General features: G+C 44.5%; 1 protein-coding gene across 1 annotated transcript in view; it reads left to right on the top strand.

Moving 5' to 3' along the window:
• CFAP298 (cilia and flagella associated protein 298) overlaps positions 1–17,712 on the top strand; it is a 69,729-nt gene extending 52,017 nt beyond the window's left edge. The window contains 4 exon segments of the mRNA XM_029603586.1: positions 4,824–4,982; positions 6,632–6,763; positions 13,745–13,840; positions 14,192–17,712. Of these exon segments, the coding sequence (XP_029459446.1) occupies positions 4,824–4,982; positions 6,632–6,763; positions 13,745–13,840; positions 14,192–14,302 (498 nt within the window). The 3' untranslated portion in view covers positions 14,303–17,712.
• Positions 17,713–18,464: the final 752 nt, after the last annotated feature.

Genomic DNA, 18,464 nt, shown 5'->3' on the forward strand with positions numbered 1-18,464 from the left:
TAGCAGCCTAAAAAGCAAATAGAATGTTAGGAATTATATGGAAAGGAATAGAAATAAAAATTGGGAATATTATAATGCTTCTGTATTGATCCATGGTGCGGTCTTACTTGAGTATTGTGTGCACTTCTGGTTGCCGCACCTAAAAAAAAAAAAAAAAAAAATACAGCAGAACTAGAAAAAGTACAGAGAAGGGCTGAATTAGCCATGCTGTCTGGGATACCTATGCAGAATCCTCTCAAAGAATACAGAGCTGTGTGGTATGTCATCAGGCAGGGAGGCACGGGATCGTACTTCCTGTGTCAGGAAGTGGTCCAGATCTGGTCGTGGGCCTGTCACATGGGATGGTGCTCAGGGCTATGTACCTTGCTGGGACGGAGAAGGTGGTAGCAGACAGGCTGAGTTGAGCCTTCAGATCCCACAAGTGGTCCCTGGACCATGGGGTAGTGAATCGGATATTCTGCTTTGGGGGTGCCCGGACGTAGATCTGTTCACGTCCTCTTGCCTCTGTTCTGCTCCATGTACAGGTCAGATAGCAAACCAGCCTCGGACAACTTTGCACATCATTGGAGCATGAGTCTTCTGTATGCATATCCTCTGATTCCCTTAGTGGTGAAGACTCTCTTGAAGCTTTGATAGGACAAGGGGACTATGATTCTCATAGCCCCTCATTGGCCGAGACAGGTCTGATTTCCATTCCTATAGGAGTTATCCATCCGGAGACTGATCAGTCTGGGTTGCAGCATCCCAACCTCCAGACCCTGTCGATCACAGTCTGTGCATATGGAAAGTTTTTTTAATCCTGCAACCACTGTCTTTCAGAGGATGTGTCTCAGGTCTTGGTGGCTTCTAGAAAGCCTTCCTCTAGAAAGTTCTATGGACTGAAGTTGAGGTGGTTTTCCATGTGGTTTGAGCAGAAGGCCCTAAATCCGTTCTCCTCCCCTACACAAAAACTGCTTGATTACCTTCTATACCTATCGGAAACTGGCTTAAAAACCAACTCCATTAGAGTTCATCTTAGTGCATTTGGCACATATCACCAAGGTGTAAACAGTACACTCATCTCTGAACAACCTATAGTTGTATGGTTCATGCGGGGCCTGCTTCAATAGAAGCCTCTCCTAAGTCCTCTCGCTGTCTCTTTGACCTCAGCGTGGTTTTAGCTCTGCTGATGAAAGCTCCTTTTGAGCTTCTGCACACCTTTTGACCTGAGGTACTTGACCTGGCAGGTCATGTTTTTGGTGGCGGTCAGCGAGCTCCAGGCCTTAGTGACTTATCCGCCTTATATACTAAGTTTTATCATGGCAGGGTGATTTTGTGCACGCATCCTAAGTTCTTGTCTAAGGTGGTGATGGACTTCCATCTTAACTAGTCCATCATCCTGCCAATATTCTTTCCCAGGCACAATTCGACCCAAAGGCGAAAGAGCACTGCACAGTTTGGACTGCAAGCAAGCCTTAGCCTTCTATCTGGAGCAGACAGAAGCCAATAGACAGTCCACCCAACTTTGTATTTCTTTTGATAGGAATAAGTAGGGCATTGCCATTGCCAAACAGATAGTATCCAATTGGCTAGCAGATTGCATCTCCTTCTGTTATGCCCAGGTGAGACTGCATCTTAGAGGTCATGTCAAGGCTCATTCTATCAGAGCCATCGATCTGCAAGGCTGCAACGAGTTTTCTCCATATACTCACATCGAGCTATTGTCTGAATAGGGATGGCTGACACGACAGGTTCAGCCAGTCTTCCTTCAGAACCTGTTTGAGGTGTAAAACACAACTCTCCCTGCTTCTAGGGCCCATTGTTTGGGTTCAGGCAGTTTCCCTCCCTCTGGTTACCTACAGCATTTTCGTTGTTGTGCCTGTTAGCACCTGGAAAGTGTCCACTTTTGTGTTGGAGAGCAGCCTTAGCTAGGGATTCATCCATGTTTGAGACCACCATCTTGCTTGTCCTCAGAGAAAGCAGAGTTACTTACCTGAAACAGGTGTTCTTCGAGGACAGCAAGATGTTAGTCCTCACAAAACCTGCCCACCACCCCACGGAGTTGGGTTTCTCCTATTTTTTGTTTTAATTCTATGTCACAAGATTGGAGAGGGACCCCGCGTGGATGTGTGGTATAGGGCATGCTGGGCATGCTCACTGTTGTAGAAACTTTGACATAAGCTTTCCACATCGGGCTCCATCTGATGATATCACCCCATGGGTAAGGACTAACATCCTGCTGTCCTCGGAGAACACTGTTATAGGTAAGCAACTCTGCTTTATGCCTGCTTATCAGTACCCCAGACTGAGGAAGTCTGGGCCCTCTTGGTTGTTGTCTGAATCCAATTCCCCTTTTCCCACTACCATGAAAGTGGGGAGCAATGTTGCAATCAATACCCCCCTCCAGTGTATTTCTTCCTTGGTTTTGTTAAGGGCTACGCCCTAAAGTTAACTGTATTTATCTGTTCCTTGTAAGGGCTTCGCCCATAAAGTTCATGTTTTACTGTGAACCGATGTGATGTGCGAACGGACATCGGTATATAAGAGACATTAAATAAATAAATAAATTGCATTAAAAGCATCAAGCTTATTGCTTAAGGGCAGTAATCTCCTCAGGTAATTGACTGAATGCATGCACAAATTACCTCACACAAAATTACACCTTCTGCAAGCAGGACACAACTTGTGCCAGGTAATTCACACACATACTTCTTAAAATCAAAAAGTACATGCCTAAGACCCAACTCCACCCTCCAGAATTTGTCTCTTCAGTGCACAAAACTGGGCTATGTGCATACTTTTACACACACTGGTCACTAATTGATTTTCAAACCACCACTTATACAGATAAAACAGTTTTATTTACAGTTCCTAACAGTTAATAGGCCTCAAGTATGCAGCCTTAATGACTTTAATAAACTCCAAATAGTCTAGCACTTACTTGGGTAAAGAAAATGCCTTCCTAAGTAGAACAGGGCTTCCAAAATCTGTCCTAGTAATCTTTCAGCTGGTCAGGCTTTCAGGATATCCACAAAGAATGTTGATGAGAAATTTGCAAAAATTGGATATCCTGAAAACCTGACTGATTGTGGGGTTACCAGAGCAGGTTTGGGAAGCCCTGCAGTAGAGACTGGTTCCAGTTCAGGTGAAAGCATAAAAGAACCAGGCCAGCCCCCTCCCACACCCTCACCTGTATATAGTATACTGTCTCTGTTCTCCCCCCTTTATTTTCCTATCCCCAGTTTTTGCTCCCTTGTTATATTGTAACTTTATGCTTCATCAAATTTGTCTTTTGTTAATTGGTTATGGTTACTGCTTAGTTCGATGTAAACCGAGTTGATTTGATTTGTATCAAGAAAGTTGGTATATAAAAGCCTTAAATAAATAAATAAAATAAAATATTATCCCCCAAACAAAATGTAAGTGCCTATTATATTATTAGTTCAGCATTTATTGTTGCATTCAGGCGGAGTCGTGGACCCTTGGGCCGGCCGGGAGGTTGGTAAGAGTGAGGCCGGTAGGCAGAGGGGGTAATGGATGGCTGAGGACTTCACCTGCACGGTGCGACGCCCCCCAGGAGGCGCCCGTAGGGACAGACCACGGGGACTTAGGCGTGAGACGTAGGAAGTAGCTGCCACGCAGTGGAACAAGAACTAGGTAACCAAGGACTGGAGCCCAGAGTCCGAAATAGTCCGTGGGCAGAAGCAGAGGCTGCAAGGAGAACTGGGCCTAGGCCGGCCAGAGTACTAAAGTCCTGAGGTCAGGGGTCCAGCAGGGCCATGGCCGAGGTCAGCCGGGAAGTTAGGAGCACACTGGGAGCGGGCCTCTGGAATCAGCAGCAAGACTGGAGTCCAAGGTCGAGGAACAGACCGGGGTCGAGGCAGGCAGCAAGCGGGAACGGCAGGAACAAGCCGGAGTCAAGGCCAAGAATCAGCAGCAGAAGCGTAGTCCGAAGTCAGCAGGCAGACCAGGGTCGAGGCAGGCAGCAAGCGGGAACGTCAGGAACAAACCGGAGTCAAGGCCAGGAGTCAGCAGCAGAAGCGTAGTCCGAAGTCAGCAGGCAGACCAGGGTCGAGGCAGGCGGCAAGCGGGAATCGTCAGGAACAAGCAGAAGTCAAACAAAAGATCAGCAGCGAGACGGAGGATAAGCAGCAACTCAAGGAACAGAGGAACTGTGTGAACCTCATTGCAAGGCAAAGTGAGGAAGTCCGGAGTCTGCTTATATACTTTAGCCGCAGCGTGACATCACCTCTGGGGCGGAGCAGCACTTCCGGGTACCGGGGCTGAAGTACCCAGCCCTCGCACGCGCGCGTGAGGCCGTCAAGGTGGGCGGAGTCCAGAGAGGCTTCGGCGGCGTTTTCGTGAGGCAAGGCCGGAGCCATGCGGCTGGACCCGGGTGGGGACCGGCGTCCCTCTTTGTGGAGCGGAGGAAGGCAAGAGAGCCCCAGTTTGAGTGAAGCACGGTCAGGGCCTAGCGAGGAGTCCTCAGAGGGAAGCACGGGAACCATGCGGTCTGGCAGTCCAGGAGCAGGGGATCCTCCTCCGCGGTCCGCAGGAAGGTAAAAGACCCCGAGCCCAACGGGGAAGGAAGCGGTGGGGACCGCAACATTTATATAGCATCATAACCAAAGCACTTTACAAAAAAATTCTATACAGGTGCAGGTAGTCCCTGTCCCAGAAAGTTTACAATCTTAAGTGGATGCCTATGGCATAATTTATTTATTTAACCAATTTTCATTGAAATGCATGGGATGTTTCCCCACCTCACAAATAATTTGTTTTACTTTTTACTTAACACTGCTAGCGTCATGAATTTTAATTGTGATTTTTGCATTCAATTTCAGAAACAAGCCCAAGCAAATGTGTGTGTGAGTATGGCAATGGTAAAAGATGCCCTAGATCAGCTCAGAGGAGCTGTAATGATCGTTTATTCTATGGGATTACCTCCCCATGATCCAATCAGAATGGAGTTTGAGGGCAAAGAGGATCTGACAGGAACCCAGGTATCTAATAACCATAGCATTTACAGGTGGAAAACTAGTCATGGAAAACAGAATCTCTCACTAGTATGGGATTTTGTCATATTTCAGTACGATTGCATCAGAGCTGGATGAAACTTCCCTAGTTCAGCACTTTACTGCCAATACACCACTAGCTCACAAATGGCACTGCAATCATTTTCAAAATTTATGGGCCAGCTATGCTAATCTCACAATACTCTACAACCAAATGATTAGTTGTTAAAGTTAAATATAATGTTGCCCAAATTTTCTCATAAAAAATATTTTACTCTTTTTTTTATATTATCAACTGTATAAAATATTTTATAATTTTAAATGTTTGGGGAATTTTTTCATTATGAGAGAAAAGACCTCAGAGCTGGCAAGGTGTCTAGTATTTATTTATTTTATTTATTTATTATTTTTATATACCGACATTCGGTCTCAATTGAGATATCACACCGGTTTACATTCAGGTACTGTAGGTATTTTTCTATCCCCAGAGGGCTTACAATCTAAGTTTTTGTACCTTTACCTCTAATAAACACAGATACTCATGAGCCAGTAATTTCAGTCACCGGTCTTTTTCATCTCCTTTTCTGTTGTTTTTTTTAAAACACTGTTGTTTCTATTTATGTTGAAAAATTATTTTTGCAGACTGTTATATTGCAGAATCCACCCTGATGCCACGTCTTGCGAAACGTTATCGTTGACGGCGACTGACAAAGATTAAGCATATCTTTGTCGGCACAAAGTTGCCAGATAAGTGCCAGTTTTCATTAAGATGTCAGGAATGTTTCAGAATTTTCCAATATGTGAGATTTCCCTGTTCTGAAACTCAAATGCATGGAGTACCATGGAGTACGCTCTACTTTAAAGAATCAGTCTGACTTCTTGGTTAAATATAAGTTGCTGTGATTCAAATTAATTTGTCTTCAATGAACTGTTGGATACCAGGCAAAGTAATGCCACAAAGAAAGAGTTAGTCTGCAACATGCAAAAATAATTTTTCAACATAAATAGAAACAGTGTTTTAAAAAAAAAAAACAGAAAAGGAGATGAAAAAGACCAGTGACTGAAATTTACTGGCTTATGAGTATCTGTGTTTACCAGACACCTTGCCAGCCCTGAGGTCTTTTTTTCTCATTATGAAAAAATTCCCAAAACATTTAAAATTATAAAATATTTTATACGGTTGATAATATAATAAAGAGTAAAATATTTTTAACGAGAAAATTTGAGCAACATTATATTTAACTTTAACAGCTAATCATTTGGTTGTATTGTAATTGGAAACTAGCTGTTCCCTTTTTTGGTTTGTTAATCTCACAATACTCAACATTAGCACAGCCAGCCCGCAAAGTTTAAAAATGTTCAGAGTGACAGCCATTTTGAACGAGTAGTGTGCTAGATGAGTGGAGGGAAGCATCATGGAAGCTGGGTTTTGTTGGAGGGAGGGAACTTCCTTCCTTCCCTCCCTCCCTTACATCCCCCTGAAGAGGATGAATTTCACCAAGGAGACAAACCCCCCCCCCCCCCCAATCCCCACCCTTTGACATGACAACTTTGCTGTGAGGGATGTTGCTGGTTTTTTGCCATTTGCCCAAATGATCTTGCTGACCTTTGCTCTAGTTAAATGTATTTCATTGCAGGCTGCACTTCAGATTATCGAAGAATCAGAGGCACAGTTGTGGTGGGCAGGAAAAGAGCTAAAAAGGGCAGAAAAACTTTCAAACTATGTGGGCAAAAATGAGAAGACTAAAATAATTGTCAAGATACAAAAAGTAAGTATTCATGCTAAAATACACCAAGCAGTGCTCATCTTTGTTCCAACCAAAGAGATTTTGCTAGTACTTGGAGGATACTAGTGTAATAAATTTCTCACAGGACAAGCAGGATGGTAGTCCTCACATATGGGTGACATCATCAGGATGGAGCCCAATCACGGAAAACTTCTGTCAAAGTTTCCAGAACTTTGACTGGCCCCTACTGGGCATGCCCAGCATGGCACTAACCCTGCAGCCAGCAGGGGTCCCCCTTCAGTCTTCTTTTTTCCTCGCAGCAGTAGCCTCGCGGTAAAGGAGCTCTGAAGAGATTCCTGACATGAATTTTCCTCATGGAATTACTAAAAGTTAATTGCCCCAAAGGGGTCCTTCCTCTTCCTTTTATAAGTCCGCGGTACTCCGGTAAGTTTTTACCCGTTTTCCGTCGATTACCGTCGAGTTTGGTCTTCGCGGCCTACTGGCTGTCAACCGTACCGCAGCTAAATTTTTGCCATGGCGTCGGGGTTTCTTCGGTGCCCGGACTGTACCCGCACCATGTCTATCACAGACCCCCATAAAGTCTGTGTAATGTGTTTAGGACGTGAGCATGATGTCTTGACCTGCACCAAATGTGCCCTAATGACACCGAAGGGTCACAAGGCCAGAATGGAGAAGATGGAACTTCTCTTCCGTGCTCAAACCCCGATTCCGTCCATTGCATAGACGTCGTCGGAACCGGCACCTTCGACTTTGCGCCAGCGTCGATCGACTTCTCGGCCATAGACACCCTCTACTCCCCCTCAGAATCGAGGGGATCGCAGGGAGAAACATCGCCATCGACACCGTAAGACTCGGACCATCGAGGGAGCGACATCATCGACCTCGCCATCGTCCGAGCCGCTGTCGAAGAAGTCCCATCCAGGAAAGGCACCGACCATTCCTGCGACCGGATCTCCGAGGCAACCCTCACCCGATCGGGGATCGGGAGCCGCGACTCCGCCTTTAATGGTGGTCCCTCCAGCTATGCCTCTGCCTCTTTCATCTGTTCTGGAGCCGGGGCTACTTGCTCCAGGTCTCTGAGAAGAACTGGACCGGATGGTTCAGGAGGCCATCGACAAGGCGATGCAACGTCTTCAGGTTCCTCCGGCTCCGACACTGGCACCGACTGTGGAACTGATCATCGACCTGATTCCGGCAGCGCTGGCAGCACTGCTATCCAGGTTGAAAGCCCTAATGGCTGCTTTTCCATCGATGGATCCCGGGTCTCCGATGGCTCCGATGCCCTCCCCACTGACAACATTATTGGGAGGAGAAACACCGTTCCGCCTTCCTTTATCTGGAGTTATGCCTCAGCCATCGATGCCTATACATCCCTCACCACCGATCCAACCATTGGTGCCAATACGTCCATTGGCACCCTCAATGCCTTCGATGCCATCGTCGGCACCTCAATGCCTTCGATGCCATCGTCGGCACCTCCAATAATTCCTCCGATTCCTTCGGAGCCTAGACCAGGACCTTCAGGTATCCAACCACTCTGTCCCCCTCTACTTCCTAGAGGAAACGGTGTTGATCCTTATGATACCTGAGGAGATGATACCTCATCAGACACCGATGACTTACCTTCACCACCTTCACCCACTGAGAGTAGAAAGCATTCTCCTCCAGAGGACCTCTCTTTTATAAATTTTGTGAAGGAAATGGCTGAATTGATTCCTTTTCAATTGCAGACGGAACAGGATGATAGGCACCAGATGTTGGAGTTGCTCCAATTCCTGGATATCCCCAAGGTAATAACCTCTATTCCCGTCCACCAGGTTCTTCTTGATCTCCTCAAAAAGAACTAGGAAAATTCAGGAACAGTTGCTCCAGTACACAGGAAAGCTGACACTACTTATTTAGTACAGTCAGCCCCAGGGTTTCAGAAGTCACAGCTTGATCACCACTCGGTCGTGGTAGAGTCTGCACAAAAGAGGGCAAAAAGGTCAAAACCTCACTCGTCTACCCCTCCTAGTAAGAAACAGAAATTCCTAGACAACATTGGTCACCGAATATTCCAAGGGGCCATGCTCATCTCCCAAATTGCTGCCTATCAGCTTTATATGACCCAATATAACAGGGTCATCTTTAAGCAGATACAGGACTTCTCAGACTCCCTGCCTCAGCAATTCCAAGACCAACTACAAACCCTTGTAAACAAAGGTTTTGAGGCAGGCAAACATGAAATTCGAACATCTTATGACATTTTTGACACCTCTACCAGAGTGTCTGCAGCTGCTATTTCGGCGAGACAGTGGGCCTGGCTCAAGTCTTCTGACCTTCGCCCAGAAGTGCAAGACCAGTTGTCCAACTTGCCTTGTGTAGGAGATAATCTGTTCAGCGAACAGATCCAACGGACGGTGACCGAATTAAAAGACCATTGTGAGACCCTAAAACAGCTCTCTTTTATGCCTTCCGACTTCTCCTCAAAGCAGCCCTTTAGAAAGGACTCTAAGAAGTCGTTCTACCGTCCAAGAAAGTATTACCTGCCACCAGCCAGATCCCGTGCTACGAGACCTTATCAAAAACCTCAGTCTCGCCAAACCCGAAAACAAAAACCACAAGCAGCTCCCCAGCCGGGCCCTGCTTCAGGTTTTTGACTTCCACTTGGAGAGCAGCAGCCAGATTCCTCTGTGTCACATACCAGTGGGAGGTCGACTGTGCCACTTCCACAACATGTGGCATTCAATCACATCCGACCAATGGGTATTGGCAATCATTGCTCAGGGTTACCATCTGAACTTTCTCGCCCTGCCACCGGACTCCCCACTTCTGCAGGCGTGGAGAACATCTGACCCCACTCCATTCTTCTGGATCAAGAGGTCTCCCTCCTTCTCCAGTCAAGAGCAATAGAACCCGTTCCACACTCTCAGCAAGGCCTAGGGTTCTATTCCCGGTACTTCCTAATCCCCCAAAAATCGAGGGATTAGGATTAGATCTACAGGCCCTCAACAAGTAACTCCAGCAAGAAAAGTTCAAGATGGTCACCTTGGGCTCGCTTCTACCTCTTCTTCAAAAAGGAGAATGGCTCTGCTCTCTGGACCTCCAAGACGCATACACCCATATTGCAATAAGTCCAGCTCATCGCAAATACCCTGAGATTCCTAGTAGGCCTCAAGCACAATCAATACCGAGTGCTTCCATTCGGCCTAGCATCTGCTCCACGAGTCTTTACAAAATGCCTCGTAGTCATCGCAGCATTCCTCAGGACACAAGGTTTTCACATCTACCCCTATCTGGACGACTGGTTAATCAGGGCTTCCACTCAGCAAGCTGCTCTGTCTTCCCTCAGTCTAATCTTACACACTCTAATTTCGTTAGGGTTTCTCGTCAATTACGACAAATCCTACTTAGTCCCATGTCAACCTTATCGTTCATTGGGGCAGACTTGGACACCTTACAGGCAAAGGCTTTCCTGCCTCAACAACGAGCATTGACTTTCGTGTCTCTTGCTCACCAACTGCAGTCTCAACACGTTGCGACTGCACGCCAATTTCTCCTCCTCCTGGGACACATGGCGTTTTCAGTCCATGTCACACCAATGGCCCGCTTGGCCATGAGGCTCATGCACTGGACTCTGAGGTCTCAAGGGAATCAAGCTATTCAGCCTCTGTCGACCATTGTCCACATCACCGACTCAATCCGTCTGTCCCTCGCCTGGTGGAAAAATCAGATCAATCTCCTCCAGGGATTGCCCTTCCAGGTTCCGAATCCTCAAATCATTCTCACCACCGACGCTTCCAACCTCGGGTGGGGATCCCACATAGCCAATCTGCAGACACAAGGCTCTTGGTCTCTAGAGGAAGCCAAACACCAAATAAATTTCCTGGAGCTTCGAGCAATCAGATATGCTCTCAGGACCTTTCAGGATCACCTGTCAAATCAGGTCATCCTAATTCAGATGGATAACCAGGTGGCCATGTGGTACATCAACAAACAGGGAGGCACAAGCTCCTTCCTTCTGTGTCAGGAAGCTGTGCAGATATGGGCGGAAGCCCTCTCCCATTCGATGTACCTCAGGGCCACCTACTTGCCGGGAGTGGACAATGTGCTGGCAGACAAGCTGAGTCGCGTCTTTCAACCGCACGAGTGGTCTCTCAACCCCTTGGTAGCGAACTCCATCTTCCAACAATGGGGATATCCTCAGATAGACCTCTTTGCGTCCCCTCAGAACCACAAAGTGGACAACTACTGCTCCCTCATTTGCAGCGAACACTCTCAGCCCAGAGACGCATTCTCCCTCTCATGGGCAACCTGTTTTGCTTTATGCATTCCCTCCACTTCCTCTTCTCTCGAAGACACTCATGAAGTTACGTCAGGACAAGGGAACCATGATCCTGATAGCACCTCACTGGCCACGCCAAGTGTGGTTTCCAATTCTTCAGGATCTCTCCATCTGCAGGCACATTCCCTTGGGAAAGGACCCGCTCCTGATCACTCAAAACGACGGAGTGCCTACGCCATCCCAATCTTCAAACCTTGTCCCTGACGGCATGGATGTTGAAAGGTTAATCCTTCAACCACTTAACCTTTCAGATCCAGTTTCCCGTGTCTTGATTGCTTCGCGAAAGCCTTCCACGAGAAAATCTTACTCTTACAAATGGAAAAGGTTCACGTCATGGTGCGCTTCTCAGTCCCTTGACCCCTTTTCCTGTCCAATCCCGAAGTTTCTGGACTGTCTTTGGCATTTGTCAGAATCAGGTCTAAAGACCTCTTCCATCAGAATGCATGTCAGTGCGGTGGCCGTCTTCCATAAAGGTATCGGGGATGTCCCTTTATCAGTACAACCCCTTGTAACACGCTTTTTAACAGGCTTGCTCCACATCAAGCCTCCTTTACGTCCTCCGGACCCTTCTTGGTACCTTAATCTGGTTCTCGGTCGGCTCATGAAACCGCCTTTCGAGCCTCTTTACTCTTGTGAACTTCGATATCTCACATGGAAAGTGATTTTCCTTTTGGCAATCACTTCAGCTTGCAGAGTTAGTGAATTGCAGGCTCTAGTTAACCTATCAGCCTTGCACTAAACTTCTGCAGGACCGGGCGGTACTCCGCACTCGCCCTAAATTCTTACCTAAGGTAGTCTCGGATTTTCATCTAAACCAATCAATCATACTACCTACCTTTTTTCCCAGGCCCTATTCCAATCCAGGAGAGTAGGCTCTGCATACCCTTGACTGTAAATGAGCTCTAGCATCTTACCTAGACCATACAGCGGCCCACAGTGAAAGCACTCAATTGTTCGTCTCTTTCCACCCTAACAAGTTGGGAAAGCCTGTGGGTAAGCAGACTCTCTCCTCCTGGTTGGCGGACTGCATATCCTTCTGCTATCAGCAAGCGGGCATTCCATTTCAAGACCGTGTTAAAGCACACGCTGTGAGGGCCATGGCGACTTCAGTAGCACACCTGCGATCGGTGCCGCTCCCTGACATTTGCAGAGCTGCAACCTGGAGTTCTCTCCACACCTTTGCAGCCCACTATTGCTTGGACAAAACCGGAAGACAATATTCCATCTTCGGCCAGTCTGTCTTGCGTAACCTATTTACAACGTAACGTACCTACACCCCTTCCGCCTGCCCGGTGGGGTTCAGGATGCCCTTTACCAAATTCCACCCCAGTTGTTGTGCCTGTTGCACGCCGTTAGGTACATTTGGTGCAAGTTCAGACATCCTCAGCTCGGTACTCACCCATATGTGAGGACTACCATCCTGCTTGTCCTGTGAGAAAGCAAATGTTGCTTACCTGTAACAGGTGTTCTCACAGGACAGCAGGATGTTAGTCCTCATGAAACCCGCCCGCCACCCCAGTTCGTAACATTTTGTTATTTTATTTTTCAGCACTGCCTTTCAAATAAGACTGAAGGGGGACCCCTGCTGGCTGCAGGGTTAGTGCCATGCTGGGCATGCCCAGTAGGGGCCAGTCAAAGTTCTGGAAACTTTAACAGAAGTGTTCCGTGATTGAGCTCCATCCTGATGATGTCACCCATATATGAGGACTAACATTCTGCTGTCCTGTGAGAACACCTGTTACAGGTAAGCAATATTTGCTTTCTCTTTGTTTGTTAGGAACTACTGCCGTCTGGTTTTATGTGCAAATAATCTATCACATTAGTGTTGCAACTACAATATATTACACGGCTCCTGGAAAGGGGCATTGTATCTAGTGTCTGCAAATATAAATTGTTTGTAAGTGCTGTATTGTTCATTGCTTTTGACATGTAAAATATCTGCTGTTCCGAGACCCATTACCTATTTCATCTTTGAACTGTAGAGTATCCAAGAATAAGTTTATATTTTCTGAAACTAGCTGCTTTTGCTTACTGTTTGTGCATATTTTTTTCTGAATTTACTTTTCGTACTGTTTGCTAAACTCTTTTTTTAAATTCCCTACCTCAGTCTGATTGAGGCAAACCGATGACAGTTTCCAAGTATGTTCTCCGTTTCCTTAAACCCCCACCCCCCCCAATTACCAAATCACCTTTGTCAGCCCTGTGCTCAGCACCTGCCTGACATGGTGGCTGGTGGCAATGCACTGTGCTCGGGGCCTAGCAGTGCAATGTTTGGTGGTGACGGCACTGTGCTCAGCATCTGTCCCTCATGATGGCTGTTGGTGGCACTGTGCTCAGGGCCTGCTGCTTAAGGTGGCGGTTGCCACCACAATTGGGACTGTATTCTGCTCTCCCTTGAAGGGATCAGTTGTATTCGGACTCTGCCCCTCTGATATATTGTAATGTAATAAAAGAGAAATTGATGCAGCATCTTAAAAGGTAAGAACCTGGAAGACCAGTAAAGCCTTCTTAATATGTGCTTCATTAATCGCTGGGACAATTCTGGCAGTCTTCATGTTTGGCAAATGTTATGTGCCACTGTAGCAGTTCTTCCAAGTTGTGCATTGGAAGGATTCATATGCACAATTTGACTTCTCATAAAACTAATTATTAATGAATTGCTTTCATAACCTTCCCAGAAAGGGCAAGGAGCCCCGGCAAGAGAGCCTGTGATCAGTAGTGAAGAGCAGAAACAAATGATGCTGCATTATTACAGAAAGCAGGAAGAATTCAAGGTACTAGATACTTTCCATTCTGGGCACTACCTCCTCCCCCTACATTCTCCTGTCCCCTCCCTGTCACATTCAGACAAAAATGCAACTCCACAACTGTGATCACCATTTGGTAGTATAGGTGCCACACATCTCTGGCTATAGTCTTGATAGTTCATGATATGCTGGCACATATACTGTATGTGCTCCACCTCTAGATATAACAGTGGATAGATAGTACACAGTATAAAGCCCAGTATGATTATAACCCCTACTATGCACAGGATGATAGTACACAGTGTTTTGATATTGAGCAGCAGATAACTAACGACCATTTGCACTGAGAATTTAAAGTTAGTTGGTTGTTTTCTACAGAAACTGGAAGAAAACCAGGATGATTCTTGTTTTAATTCTGAATGGGCAGACACTCAGGCTTTGAAGAGACAGTTTCAAGGTGTCAAAAATATTAAATGGCGACCAGGATGAACATTTCTGCTCAATCCTCTTTTATTAAAGTAAATGGCTAATTCCCCAAATTACTTCTCTTTTTTGTCAAATTGTTTTCCTTTAACTTACTAAAGTTGTACAAATATTAATGTAAACTAAGAAATAGTTTGTAAGCTTTTTGATAATGTCTGACCTGATGTCTTTTCTGCATTCACGATATTGGTTAAAACACTTTTACAACCATTGTAAAATGTACTTTGGTTTCAAAGCTAGAACTGATTCCATTGAAAATCTAGTAGACGAACTGGAAATGCAACATCCCAAAGTCTTTCTCCTGATTTTGATCCAGTCTTAAATTATAAAATATGCAGTCTCTTTTGGGATGAAATGTATCTATAACTGAAGACTAAGGGAAAAAAAGGATTGCCTGCACAGTCTTTAGAACATTTGTTTAAATTTTCCAATTTTTCTGCACATAAATTTTAAGCGACTCTGATTTAAATAATTGCTCTTGTGCACCACTTGATATGTTCGCCCCTTCCTTCCCTCACAAAGGGAAAAGGTTCTTAGCCTTTTGTCACTCAGTAAGCCCAAACTCAAGCAACCCCATTAAAGTATGAATTTCAGTCATTCACTTTTTTAAAATGGTGTTGAATAAAGAGCCATATAAGAAACTCAAAGGGAAAAGATTTCTTCACAGGAAGGAATGGTGAATACATGGAATGGCCCCATGGGGTGGTGGGGGAGGCCTGGGATAAACTGAGAACCCCCTGGATATGAAGAAGTGAGGGGAAAGCCTAAGATGACCTGATGTCTATGGCACTGCAAAAATAAATACACTGGGTAAATTGGAACCAATTCCTCTATACAGCCTATATCACGTAATCAAAAAAGAGGAAAGTTTGATATTATTATTTGTATTCACAAAATCCTCTATTCACAATGTGTCCATAAATAAAAATCACATTTTTATTTATGGACACATTGTGAATAGAGGATTTTGTGAATACAAATAAAAATATCAAACTTTCCTCTTTTTTGATTACGTGATATAGACTGCGAAAATAAAGACATTTGACAGACTAAATGAGCTTAATGATCCTTATTTGCTGTCTTATTCTTGGATTCTGAGAGCCACATATGACTTCTGAGCCACAGGTTAAATATCACTGCTATATTAAAAAAACCCTTTTGTGATCCCTGAGAACTTCATTAATTCAGTTTCTTGTTCTCTAAGCCCCTTCTAGTATATCCAGGTTGCCAACTGCAGAAGATTGACATCATAGGATTTTGCCTTTTATCCAAGTCAGTTTTTTGTTGTCTTTCCATCCTAAGTACATGAGCATACAAATTCCCATACTTAGTCCAATACCCCCATACAAATTCCCATACTTAGTCCAATACTCCCATACAAATTCCCATACTTAGTCCAACATGCCCACCCACTCCCATGTCTTACCATGAGCTTTATAATAGTCTAAACAGTTATAAAGACCTAATAAAGCTGTTGCCTGAACATGTGGTCACCTGTTGTTTTTCCATGGCCTTGCTGAAGGATACTAATTCTGGGTAGTTTTAATCAGCTGGTTTGCACTTGGATTCCCCATGGCTTGCAGCATCACTAGCTTTTGCTTTATCACTTCTGCTCTTAAGGACGTGAAGAATGGGTTGTCTACAATACTGCAACCTCCCAACCTTGTTCCTACCACCACCACCCTGTATCTGTCCCAGCTAATAGGTTGTTACAGACCTCTATTATTTATGTATTCCTTGTCTTTCTGCTACACCAGACCAGAATGTTGGGAGTTTGTCCCACTTCCAGCAGATGGAGGCAGCATAATGTTCTATTTTGGGGTTTGTTTTTTTAATTTGGCATCACTACTACTACTTGTGCTATGTGCAGAACCTCATTATGCCAGTATTCTCTGCCTCCAGCTGATGTGAAGACCACCTGATGGTGTAGCAGAATTTCTTTGTATTATAGATAGGTTTTTGTTTTACATTTTCAGTGAAATTAAAGAAAAGAGGCTAAAGCTCTTGGGCCAAGCTCCGTCCTAGCCCTTGCTCTCAGAAAGCAATCTCATATGTCACAATAAATACATAGACAAGTTGCTTTTCCCCTGAGTTTTTCAATGTCCTCCATCAGACTTTCTGGGCACTACAAAAGCAAAAGCTACAGAGGGGAAGATTCTATATTAAATACACAATGGCCATCTGAGCCTTTGCCTTTTTAACAGCAAAGCATTCCAAAAGAGCAAGGTACAGAGCTAAATTTGAAGATTCCTTACTAATTTTAGACCTTTCACATAAAGATTATATTGACTTGTTGAGGGGAAGTGACTGTGAGTCCCCTGAGGAAGGGGAAGTCTTTTCTTAAGGAGAAGAGGATTCAGTGATGCGCCTGTTTCATAAGGAAAAATTCACAGCCTTAATTACACAGGTGAATTCAGCACTAAGACTATCAGATAATAAGAGACTACAACTCTAAACATAACCCATCCCTTCTTACACACGTCCGCTCATGCCCCAGTTCACTACTACCTATCACCAATTCATTGGTCTAACAACATTTACCCTCATTCTATTCAACTCCCAATCTATAGTCATGAAAACACCCATTCTCAATGACATACTCCTAGATGAAAATCCTGATTATATGTGCCATAACTGAGACATGGATTAAAGAAACTGATCCAGTGCTACTAAACCAGCTCCCAAATAACACACACAACATTTTCTCAATACCCAGACCTAAGAGAAGAGGAGGGGAGGTATCCTACTAGCTGTAAAAAAAAAAAAAAAAAAAAAGACCTCAAACTAGTACCCCAAACTATTAATCCCCATCCTAAAATAGAAATTGGGCTATTTAAATCCCCTAAACTACAAATTTATCTAATATACTCCCCTCCTGGCACTCTAGAAAAAGACCCATCCCCCCTAATAGAATTCATCACAAAAAAATATAAATATAGACTCTCCTGCCATCATCCTAGTAGATTTCAATATACACACTGACTCTTCACCACTATCATACAATTGCGAAGCACTCCTATCATCACTCAATGCACTAGGCCTCAAACAAATCATTACAAAACCCACACACAAAATAGGACACACACTAGATCTGATCTTTATTAACTCCCAAATCAACACAGACACTCCCTCACACACACCCGTACAGTGGTCAGACCACTATATCATCAGAACTACCTGCTCTATAAAAAAACATCTCCTATCCCCAATTGAAAAACACCATTCATTTCAGAAAACCATTTAAGCAAGATGACTTAATCACAGCTCTTTCCAATGAATTAGACAACCTAGACTTAACTGATGCCAACTCTGCCATCATGTCAGGATCACTTCGGATAAAATTTGTCCTATACAATCCAAAGAAATAAACCCCTCTCACAACACACAAAAAAAAAAAACATGGTACACACATGAACTAAAAATATTGAAATACAACCTGAGAAACCAAGAAAGGAAATGGCGCAAAGATACTACAGCCTTACAACTTGCAAAATACAAAACCTCACTACACTCTTACCGTGAGACCATAAACAAAATCAAACGTGACTTTTATGCCCAAAGAATTCATAACCTCCAATTCAATGCACATGCACTCTTTGAATATGTCTCAACACTCACCAAAACTTTACCTAACCCCATACCAGACGAAAACGCCAAATCTAAATGTGAAGATCTGGCAATATTTTTCCATGATAAAATTACCAATCTCACAACTCACTTCCCTAACATAACATCGCACCCTAAAATACTTGCAATCAACCCTTATAACGAATTTAAAACCTTTGAAACCATTGCCTCCACTGAAATTGAAACCATTCTTAAGAAAATGAGACTATCCTCCCATCCCTCAGACATGATACCCTCTAAATACCTACTATCCATCACAAACACCATATCCAACCCATTGCAAACATTAATCGATCCATCACCCTTGGTACTGTTCCACATTCACTGAAAGAAGTGATTATTAAACCAATACTAAAAAAAACAAAACTCGACCCTACTGAACTCTCTAACTTACTACCCCATATCCAACCTACCATTCCTAGCAAAAATCCTTGAAAAAATAGTCAACCTGCAACTCACAGATCACCTTGAAAAGAATCGCATACTATTCCCCTCACAATACGGATTTCGTAAACACCATAGTACTGAAACCCTCCTAATC

The sequence above is a fragment of the Rhinatrema bivittatum genome, chromosome 5 (assembly GCF_901001135.1).
Source record: "Rhinatrema bivittatum chromosome 5, aRhiBiv1.1, whole genome shotgun sequence".
NCBI lineage: Eukaryota > Metazoa > Chordata > Amphibia > Gymnophiona > Rhinatrematidae > Rhinatrema > Rhinatrema bivittatum.